Below are 10,494 nucleotides of genomic sequence, written 5' to 3'. Positions count from 1 at the left end.
ATTTACTTTTCAATTTTTTAGAATTAAAGTTAGAATCCATAAGTTATTAAAGTTAGAATTGTTATTGAGAATTCAAAGTTAGAATTGGTTGGGATTGTGCTTTTCAAAATTATATTAAAGTTAGAATTTATAAATTATTAAAGTTAGAATTGTTATTGAGAATTCAAAGTTAGAATTGGTTGGGATTGCGTTTTCTTAAGTTATATTTTAAGTTAGAATTCTTAAGTTATAATATATTTCTACAACCTCAATAATTTGTGGGTATATTTTTGTAGATGGATCGTATGTGGATGTACAATATGAATCATAGTAATCGTGTGGGTGTACATGATGAATTTGTTGAAGGTGTTGATGGGTTTATCACACATGCAATGATACTTCACGCTTTTCAAAATGAAGGGGTAATTAGGTGTCCTTGTTCTCATTGCCGGTCTATGAAGTATTTGAAACCGAAAGCGGTTAGGGTTTATTTATATAGTCGTGGGTTTAAGCAGAAATATTATGTTTGGACTGATCATGGAGAGACTGATGGAGTCAATGGTATATTTTACAATATGGTTGTCAGTGAAAGTAGTGTGTCGCTGGAATATAGTCATGTCCAATATGATAGAGTTAATGATATGGTTAATGATGTTTTTGGCGTACAGTCTGGGTTTGAACCTAAGCAAAATTTTGAGGAACCTCCTAATGAAGAAGTAATGCGCTTTTATCAAGAATTAGAAGAGGCTAGTCGTTCACTTTGGGTAGGGAGTCAGCATTCTAAGTTGTCTGTTGTAGTTAGAATGATTAACATCAAATCAGATTGGACTGTTGCTGAAGCTGCTATGGACTTAATGATACTCGACAGGCTATGTTTAGAGAGTTTAACGTATGAATCTTATTATACATTTCATAACTTGAATTTACTTTTATATAAATCATCTAACATTAGCTATTTGATTTGCAGATGTATTATACATGGGATCCAATGGACAATGATAGGGTTGCTGCAAACTTTGAGAGGAAGGGGAGTGCACGATTGTCTGATTGGTTTTTGAGGGCTAGAAGGTATATGAAGATGCCCCAATGGCTAAACGCTGAACAGTGGGAGAAACTTAAGGCATATTGGCGAACTCCTGAGTTTATCGCAAGTCTGAGCAGGCAAAGGCTGCCCGTGCATCCCAGAAAGGTGGCTTTTTGCACACTGCGGGTGCAAGAAGTTAGGGGCACGTGGCTAGGATAATGGTAAGTAATTTTATACTTTTAAAGTTACCTACGATCAATATATCATTATTGAGTTATTAATTTTATGTTTAACCTTTTGTTTTTTGCAGAAAAAAGCTACGGGACAGATGCCAACTCAGGATCAGCTATTCCTAAAGATCCACACAAAAAAGAAGAAGTAGGAGTCGGATCCGACCCTATGGGTTGAGGACAGGGCTCGTAATTCCTGTGTAAGTGATAATTTTATTATTTAAGTAATTATATATAAGTTTAATCATGATATATTCGTTATATACTAAGTTCCATTTTTTAATATATAGACGCAATTTATGGATGATGTGGACCAGTACAGGCAAACTCAGCATGAGCATCCGAGCCGTCCTCCACCGGAATTAGAGATAGATTTTTGGTGTAGAGCATTTAGGGGAGTACAAAAGGGTAGAGCGTACTGTCTAGGCCCGAGGAACAACTTAAGTCGCCTTCGGTCAGGATTGCGAGGTGAAGGGTCTTCTCGATAAGCTGAGAGAGTTGATGGAGTTCAGGTCGCAGCTATGGCGCACCAAATTGCTGAACTTAATAGGAAATTAACTGAGACTGAGGCAAAAAGAGTTAAGGAAAGTAACACCATGAAAGCGAGCCTTGAATCGCTCATGGCACAAGTTAAAAGCCACATTGCATGTGGACAATTTGGTGTGCCCCCTTCCCTCCCCCCCCCCCCCCCCCCCCCCCCTCCAACCCAGAAGATGATGATGACGGTGATTACGTAGCCCGGACACCGAATGATCAGTTGTAGTAGTTTGGATTTAATAATGGACTTATGTTAAAACTAGTTAATGGTACTTTTGGTTGGACATTTAAATATTTCTGAACTTTGAAGGTCTATTTAGATCGTATTTGATGTGTTTAGATAGTGTTTGATGTGTTTTATTATTACTTAGGGTGATTTTATGTGTTGGAGCTCTTTTAGAATTGATTTGGAGCATTTTAATGCTAGTTTTGAGCTGCTTTTGGTACTGGTTTCTGCTGCAGGTGTGGCTGCAGAAAATGCAGGAATTGAATGCAGGAAATTTTCCAGAAAACCGACGCAGTCCGTCGGTTTTCTGGAATTTATTTTGGAAATTTTCCAGAAAATCGACTCAGTCCGTTGATTTTCTGGAAAATAATTCTGAAATTTTATGAAAAAACCGACGCACTGTGTCGGTTTCGTAGTTAAAATAAAAAAATTTAAATAAAAAACCGACGTAGTGCGGTTTTTCCATAAAATATATATTATTTTTATATAACATAATAAATCAGAAATTTAAAAACCCGACTCAGTCCGTCGGTTTTTTTTTATTTTTTTTTAAATTATTGTATAAAACCTGTCGGACCACGTAACCGATGCAGTCCATTGGAAAAAACCGACGTGGTCCGTCGGTTTTCAAAAAGCGAGGCTATGTAACCGACGAACCGTAAAGGGTCGGTTTCCGGTCGGTTTTCGTCGTCGGTTTTTCCAGTTTTTTTAGTAGTGAGATTAGATGATCCCACATTTCGATACAAAACATACATATATAAATGAAAAATTATTAAGAGTTTAATAAATACTAAATTTTGAACCCTAATATAGTAAAGTAAATATATCAAGTTATCAACTTTAAAATTCGGATTCGCCACTAACGGTTAATAAGTATGTTAAGTTTGTGGTTATATATACCAAAGTATATGCCCCCACGCCTCTTGTCCTATCAATAATTGGTGCTTATGTGACTTAGTTTATTTTATTTAGATATACATGAGGCACCAATGATGGGGTTGAATCTAGTGGGAAGACCATTCTTTACACGTCTAAAAAGAGAAAGAGTTTTTAGTCATGGCCTTGGAAGTATATTGGATGTCCCATTTAATATCCCAATGTCTTCTTCACATCAAGCATTTAAGTGGATTCCAACTCTTCTTCAACAAACTACTACTATGTTTTTCTCTCTCTCTCTTTTCCTTAGTTATTTGAAGTGGGCCTCCTTTTCATCACCTAACTCCTTGAAAATAGTAACCACTAAAGTTAAATTATACTCTCGCCTTGGTTATATTTTTACTTGTTCATAATATTAAAAATAATTATTCACTTTTATTTGTGAACCGAGGGGGAGGGGGAAGTACGGAAAAGGGTCAGATTTGTCCAAGGAATCTAATGCAAATTATATTTGTCCTTCGTTATACTTTTTCAACATATTTATCTTTTTCCGTACAATTTTCAGGCTATATTTGCCTTTATCATCCATATAATATGACTTTAAAGTTGGATGGTCAGAACAAACATAGTTTTTTTTAGAGGGCAGGAGTAAATACTATTTGTTTAATTACTTTTCTGAAAAATAAGTTTGCTTATATAAGGGTTTCTTGAAAGAGTTTAAGATAAATGCATCGTCTGTGTGAAGCATCTTCACACTCTCAATTCACGGTAAATTATAAGTAAGTTTTCTTAAAATAAGAAATCTATAATCTTGAAAATAAATACAATATTTGCTATAACATGTAAAAATTCATTAAGAAAATTAAACTCTTGTTTGAAAATTGAATCCATTAAGAAACAACTTTGAGATTCCTGGAGTCTTTTCAAGTGGGCTCACACAAATCGACGTGCCCAATAGGGTAGAGATGTTGTTGTGTACTTGTGTTTATGATCAATGGCCTCGTTCCACCCATTAAGGGTCCAATCTCTTTTTTATATAATGAATAATGAATTAACTAGCTAGCAGCCTCGGCAAGATCTCTTCTTTCTATTTTTTTAAGACTTCCTAGGATCATTCATTTACCTTCCAATTTAATTTAGTCTCACTTCTTGATTTCGGTCAGTATGTAACTGTTCCTTTACCCAATAATGTGAAATCTACATATACTTTTACAAAAGAAAAAGAAAGGGGGGAACAAGACAAACTTCTCTCTCTACATGTATTAGATTATTTTTTGCTTTTTCCATTTGTCTGACACAAGTATATATGTTGATACATAAAGTAATACGAGCATGTGCCAGATGTTAAAAGGAACAAGAAGAGTATTAAAACTTGCTATAAAGTTCAAAAACTTTTGCTATGTGAGAATACTACAGCCTATAAATCCTCATCTTAATTTCTGATCAATTCCATCAATAATTGATCCATTAATTAGCTACTATAGGTTTGTAATGTGTCAAATTATTCTTGATTGGACAAGGCTATATTGGACGCTAATGACAATAGGATTATTGGTTATTCCGAGGGCTATAACTGCCCTATAATTCAAGAAACTTCTGATCACAATCTCTTTAAATTTTTTATAACAATATAATTCACTATTACCAAAGTAGGAAATTGATTATTATGGCAGATTATCTCGTGTGTATGCATTATAGACCTATGACTGTACCAAATATATTATAGCCCTATGTTCTTTCTAAGGCTAAAAGTCACGCATGGCATGCCAAATTGTCAATGTGAGACAATTGACAAGACGTATATGTATCAACTTTAAAAAGAATTAGTGACATTCAAATTATGTAGCTAAATAATAAAATTTGTGCTAAGTAGAATAATGATGGATTAGCCATAGACAATTAAAAGAAATTTGTTAGATACATATAATTTAGCAACAAATTAATGATAAAATTTGTAGCTAATTACCCTTTATTTTAATTCATGTGTTTTGATTTAGAGAAAAATGTGCCGACAATGTTTCTATAATGTGCAACATCCGAGGCATGAGTTTTAATTAGAAAAAATATGTAGCATATGGACAAGTCCAATATTATATGGTACATCTCATCAGTATATCATATGGAAGAGTTCTTATCAAACTTTGATTTGGTCTCTGTTAAATCGTGAAACCAATTTGGATAAACATCTGAAAGATATGGTATTGCTAATGAATCTCAGCTGGTCATTTTTCTAATACCTTAAGTACATGTTGTTTCTGACAGTCTTCAGTTGTCTTTACAACTAATGTATGCACAGATGTCTGGCTGTTATGCATGGTCTTCCATTATTGAATGTTTTTAAGCATAGTGGAAGTAAGTATGGATGAAAATTAAAAACAATGGGATCAAAATAGCATTATATTCGAATCAAACTCTAAGTTTTGACTGCTTAAAGTACTAAATGTGTGTGCATGTGCGTGTCAGTCGTGGCTTAATATTAATCCTCCATCTTTGGAACTCAATCCTAAATCTATATCCATGCAGTTACAAGTTAATTACTGTGTGCCTTTCAATACTGCCTTGAGGTTTCACCAATGTACCAGCCCATTTCTCACCTTTTAGTCTTACCCCACGAAATAATAATGCTAAAAGAGGGTCTAATGAAGCGTGTGACCGTCTCATAAAAAATCTTAAATTGTTAGAGAGTGCTTTTTTATTTACTGAATTAATTATGTTTTTAATATAACTTTCATGTGCGGGCTTGATTTTGCTTCATGTTAGATTTTTTGATAATCGGGGGCAGTGAAAACTCTCTAACACTTAACTTCTGTTTGCTATGGTACAATGTTAAAGTGTGTCTGACCATCTCATTCGAAACTGTAAGTTATTCGAGAAAGCCTACTCTTATTACTCGAATTCTCTTTAACCAGTTTCTATTTGTGCAAAAACTAAAAAGTTAGAAGGTTTTCTATGGTCTATAGAATAATTTCCTTACATTAACTTGCAACATATTTACACACTGCTCTCCTGGTCCCTGGCAAAAGGAGAAAAAGGAAGTGGCATTTGATGTGGTACTTTACTAGACCAAAGAAGTTAGATTTTGAAAGTATTGCTTTGCGAAGTGAAATCTAATATTTGAACCCTTTTTGTACTACTAAAGTTTTAACAAACCTAGAGTTAATAGTACGTAGCATTTACAGACGATAGAATTAGAGTTGATGCGACCTTAGCTTGTAGATAGTTTGCTTGTTCTCGATCATATGACTTCTTCTTTCTTTCTTATGTCCCAAGTTCATGAACTAATATGGAACAAGATATATCGAAATGTGATTATCATTATATCAGAAAACATTAGCCAAAATTTCAATCGCAGTTTCAGTTCCACTTCTCTGGTTTTTGTTCGACCGATGCATTATTAAAGAACTTGATATATCAGTTTCTTTCTTATTCCATGCAAAACCATTTCAATATTACTCGAAAGTTGGTCTATATGTACTTATATCCTCCCTTCAATCAATTTATAGTGCAAGTAAAACCGTAGACAATGTCAGGATTAGTGTAGAGTTTCATCTTTCAGATATGCAGTCCAATCGGTGTCAGAGTCAGGACTTTTATGAAAAGAGTTCCGCGGAGCTAGAATTTGATATTGTAAGTTCGAGCTTAGTTCTTTTAAGTTATATGGTTCTAAATTAATAGTTAATTTGTATACATTCAATAAATTTCTAAAGACGAATATAAAATTTGGATCAAAGCTATCGCATTCTTCTGAATCCGTAAGCTATACTCTCGTTCCGTCCCTAGTCATCATTTACTATATATGCATAAATAATGAGTAGTAATAATTTTCTATATACCAGGTAATTTCAACAAAATGAATTCACATTAACCCTTTCGCCCCTCTAACTCCGCTCCCGGTTCCAACTCCAACAGGAAACATTTGCACAAACAAAGGCAAAGCCTCCACGTGAAAGGGTGTTGTTCTTGTCCTATTTTGCACCATAATACATTTGATAGTCCATATAAAAACGCATGCGGTTTTCCAAATTCACATGCACAAATTGAATAGCACGCCAACACGTGTGAAAGGTATACAACACTAACGTAATATATGGAAAAGAGAGTGAGAAGTGCACAATAATAATACTTTCTTATTGAATTTATACTCAGAAATTACAAAATTTCTCCATTTTTTCCAATTACAATTGAGTCTTCCAAAAAGAAAAGATACAAACTAAGCTCTTTTAATTAACCCCATCCCCAATAAAACTTCCAGGGTTAAAAGGGTCAACTATTGGTGTTAGCTAGTCTTCATCTTGGTTTTATTTCCTCTGAAATCTTTGTTGTAAGGACGATCTTTTCCACTCCACCAAACGGTTTAAAAAGTACATAACCTGCCATATTAAGAAATACCAACATATTAATATTCTGACGCTATATATAAATAATTTTAATCCAGTTAAAATTGTTATCAATAGGCGTATATTTTCAATTATTATACCTCTAATGGCTCTTGCAAAGAATAGGAAGCATTGGTTTCTTTAGGTGATTTGGACACTAATATTCCAAAGCCTTGTCCTCTATCGCGCAAAACCTGGTTATTTTCCATAACAAAATGTTAGTACAATTATTATTATTTTCCAAAAAAAATACAAAGTTATAATTTTGTTTGTTGAGAAAAGTATGACAAAAGAAAGTACCTTGAAAGCATCTTCATCAGTTCGATCATCACCAATGTATATAGGTAAAACATCATTTGAATTAGCATAACCTAATGATTCCAACAAAAATTCAAGTGCATTTCCCTTGTCCCATTTAATGCTTGGACGAATCTCTAATACCTGTCATAAAATAATTAAAAAATTAGTACTTTTTTTTCTTTATTTTGCAACATAAAAAACATGACTACTGTTAATATAATAGTAATTACTTAGGAAACACACCTTTCTTCCTTGAGTTAAACGAAGCCTTGGGTATTCCTTAGTCACTAACTTCACTTGCTCAGCTAGTTCATTCCACCTCTGAAATTACACACACAAAAAAAATAATGAAATTCCAATTTATTATGACAATTTTTTTTAAAATAATTAAATTTCAAGTCAAATCAAGAACTATAGCATAGAGGTTAAAAAAATTGTACCTTTTCCTCAACACGACGGAAATGTACGGATAAGCAGAATTTGTTGTTTTCCACTTTAGCTCCTGGTACAGATTTTGTTTTCTCCACTAAAGATTTATACACCTGAAAGTGTTAAGTAAACGTTTTAACTTTTCTTCTTTCTATAATAAGCGGACAAAAACACTGGAGGTAAAGTCAAAAGTGAAAAAACAACAAGAACTAACCTCATGAATCATGGGTAAAAATTCTCTAGCAGGTTGGCAAAGTACAGTTTGATTATTTCCCTGAATAGTTAAAAAAAAGTACCCAACATTATTGCAAAAGAACAAAAAATAACATGAGATTAATATAGTAACCAGTTAAACTAGAAAATAATTAATATTATTGTTTGCTCACCTTTCTATAGTTGCGTCCTTTAACAGGTGCCTTGATGTCCATTCCATGACTTCCAGCATAATACAGTTCCGATAACTTTACAAAATTAAACACTTTTGCTCTGCATCTTCCACTCACTATTGCTGTGGGAAAATACTTAGCTGTGTCTCTCACTGCTTCCCTCATCTAATAATTACCATAAACCAAACAAAGAATTAGTTTTAATCCTATACTAAAGTACTTTAAGTTTAGTGATAATTGGTAGTAAAAAATTTAAGTAAACAAACCTCAGAAGTCATGAAGGCTTTCTCAGGGTCATCAACAATGGGTGATAATGTACCATCGTAGTCCAAAAACACTACTATTTGTTTCCCTTTTGAAGCATTTACAATTTCCTCAAACATGTTCAAAGCTGAAGGATGATGAACCTGTTCAATTTTACCAAAAGAGGTCAAATATCATTCTTGGTAATTATAATCCAGTCCATTAAAATGATTAATTAAATTTACTCACAATCCAAGATTTGATATTTTCAGTTTCAGAGGATCTTCTAGTTGGTGAAGAAGCTCTCATGGAATCAAGTAAAGCAGTGATTCTATCACCAGCAGCAGATTCTATGTTCTTGAATGATTTCATTGCTGGAACAGCGATGAATCTGCCTGGTTGTGGTAGTGGTCCTGGAACAGCAGGTGAGAATGATAACACAGAAGAGTCAAATCCTGATCTTGGGTCAGAAATAATCACATTCTGGTTTGTCATTTCGCCACACATATATGATAATTATTAAAAACAGAGGGAATTCAGGAAGAGAGGAAATTACAAGAGACACAAAAACAGAGGAACTCTGTGTGTGTGTTTTAATTAGTGAAAGAGGAAGAAAATTGAGAGGAAAGGGGGAAGAAAGAAAATAAAGGTGAAGTGAGACAGGGAAAGAAGAAAGAGGGAAGGAGTGAATTTATAAGTTAGAGAGAGGGGTTGGGCACTAAGGGACGAAAGCACCAGACTTTTTCCGGCTCTTACTTTATGTTACCTTTTGTGCCCTCAAGACTACTCAGCTATGAGTCGGTCTGTATTACCCAAAAGCTTATTCACACTCTGATATTTATTGAATTAACGTATATATATTATTTTTTCCGCTATTTTTCAGATGCTCACTGGGTAATCTATTCACTATGCAGTAGCTCGCAAATCACACTGGAGATATAAACCGTACTAGGCAAGCCCAGTGCGACGAGCTCTGACTGAGAAGGCTGCTGGTGAGGGGAATCGATCACAGGTCTCCCATGTGAGAAACCATTCAACCAACACCCCCCTCCCCTCCTCTCCCTTTTTTTTCTTTTTTTCTTTTTTGGGGGTAGGGGAAGAGGAAATGGGGTAGGGGATTTGAACCCTCACCAACAAGGTGAAAGTTCAAGTAACCAACCAACTGAGCTACTAAGTCCCTACACTCAACCAACCCTCTGCCTCAATTTATGTGATATTTTTCGCTTTTGTAAAGTCAATTTGACTAAACTTTTAAGCTAAATTGAATTAGATTTACTTAATATTTTAAGGTCAAAATTTATATATTTGAAACCCACATGAAAAATACTATAAGTTGCAATTTTTTTCATATCAATTTGATGAAAAATACATCTTAAAATATTGGTCAAAGTTCATGCAGTTTGAATCTGAGGAACCGAAAAGTATCATATAAATTGGGACATAGAGAGTATATTTTTATCAATAAATTATAGTCAATTCATATATATATTTTCACCTTAATTTATGGCTTAAATATGATAAATTAGTAGTTTAATTTTGTATAAACATCGCATATTAGTGATTTTTTGCCATTATATTACGACCTCCACCCTCACAAGAAACTCTCACTTTTTTGGGGGGGTGAGGGTGAGCGGGGGGGTGGGGGGGGGCGGGGAAGGAGAGGATGCTAGTGTTTTGGTAAGTGCTTAATTAGAGTATTTGGTAATCTTATTTTGGGTTTAATGTATCTGCTAATGTGAACAGTTGAAGATTAAGAGGGCTAATGATACTAAATTGATGTAATTCAATATGATTTTGTGCAGAATGCATCTAACCGAGTAAAAAGTCTTATGTTACTTTTCCAGCTAATGATATTCTTTTTTTTTTCCTTCCTAATTTTTGGCACTTT

At 34.0% G+C, this 10,494-nt stretch overlaps 1 protein-coding gene across 1 annotated transcript; it reads right to left on the bottom strand.

Moving 5' to 3' along the window:
• Positions 1 to 6,979: 6,979 nt before the first annotated feature.
• Positions 6,980 to 9,282, bottom strand: LOC132627486 (probable trehalose-phosphate phosphatase H). The gene is made up of 9 exons (XM_060342855.1): positions 8,856 to 9,282; positions 8,630 to 8,770; positions 8,364 to 8,528; positions 8,192 to 8,251; positions 7,989 to 8,090; positions 7,792 to 7,869; positions 7,549 to 7,689; positions 7,350 to 7,442; positions 6,980 to 7,242 (listed from the first exon to the last, which is right to left on the bottom strand). Exons 1-9 carry the CDS (start codon positions 9,111 to 9,113, stop codon positions 7,171 to 7,173), a joined length of 1,110 nt encoding a protein of 369 aa, XP_060198838.1. The 5' UTR covers positions 9,114 to 9,282; the 3' UTR covers positions 6,980 to 7,170.
• Positions 9,283 to 10,494: the final 1,212 nt, after the last annotated feature.

The sequence above is a fragment of the Lycium barbarum genome, chromosome 2, assembly GCF_019175385.1.
Source record: "Lycium barbarum isolate Lr01 chromosome 2, ASM1917538v2, whole genome shotgun sequence".
Taxonomy (NCBI): Eukaryota; Viridiplantae; Streptophyta; class Magnoliopsida; order Solanales; family Solanaceae; genus Lycium; species Lycium barbarum.
This window is presented reverse-complemented; position numbering and strand designations above follow the sequence as displayed.

Bases quoted from the DNA above. Each gene is read 5' to 3' on its own strand.
- LOC132627486 (XM_060342855.1), bottom strand. From the start codon at position 9,113: ATGTGTGGCGAAATGACAAACCAGAATGTGATTATTTCTGACCCAAGA. The intron at 8,252-8,363 runs GTGAGCAAACAA...TTAACTATTCAG, and splicing joins AAGGACGCAACTATAGAAAG to GGAAATAATCAAACTGTACT. The intron at 7,870-7,988 runs GTACAATTTTTT...GTGTAATTTCAG, and splicing joins TCCGTCGTGTTGAGGAAAAG to AGGTGGAATGAACTAGCTGA.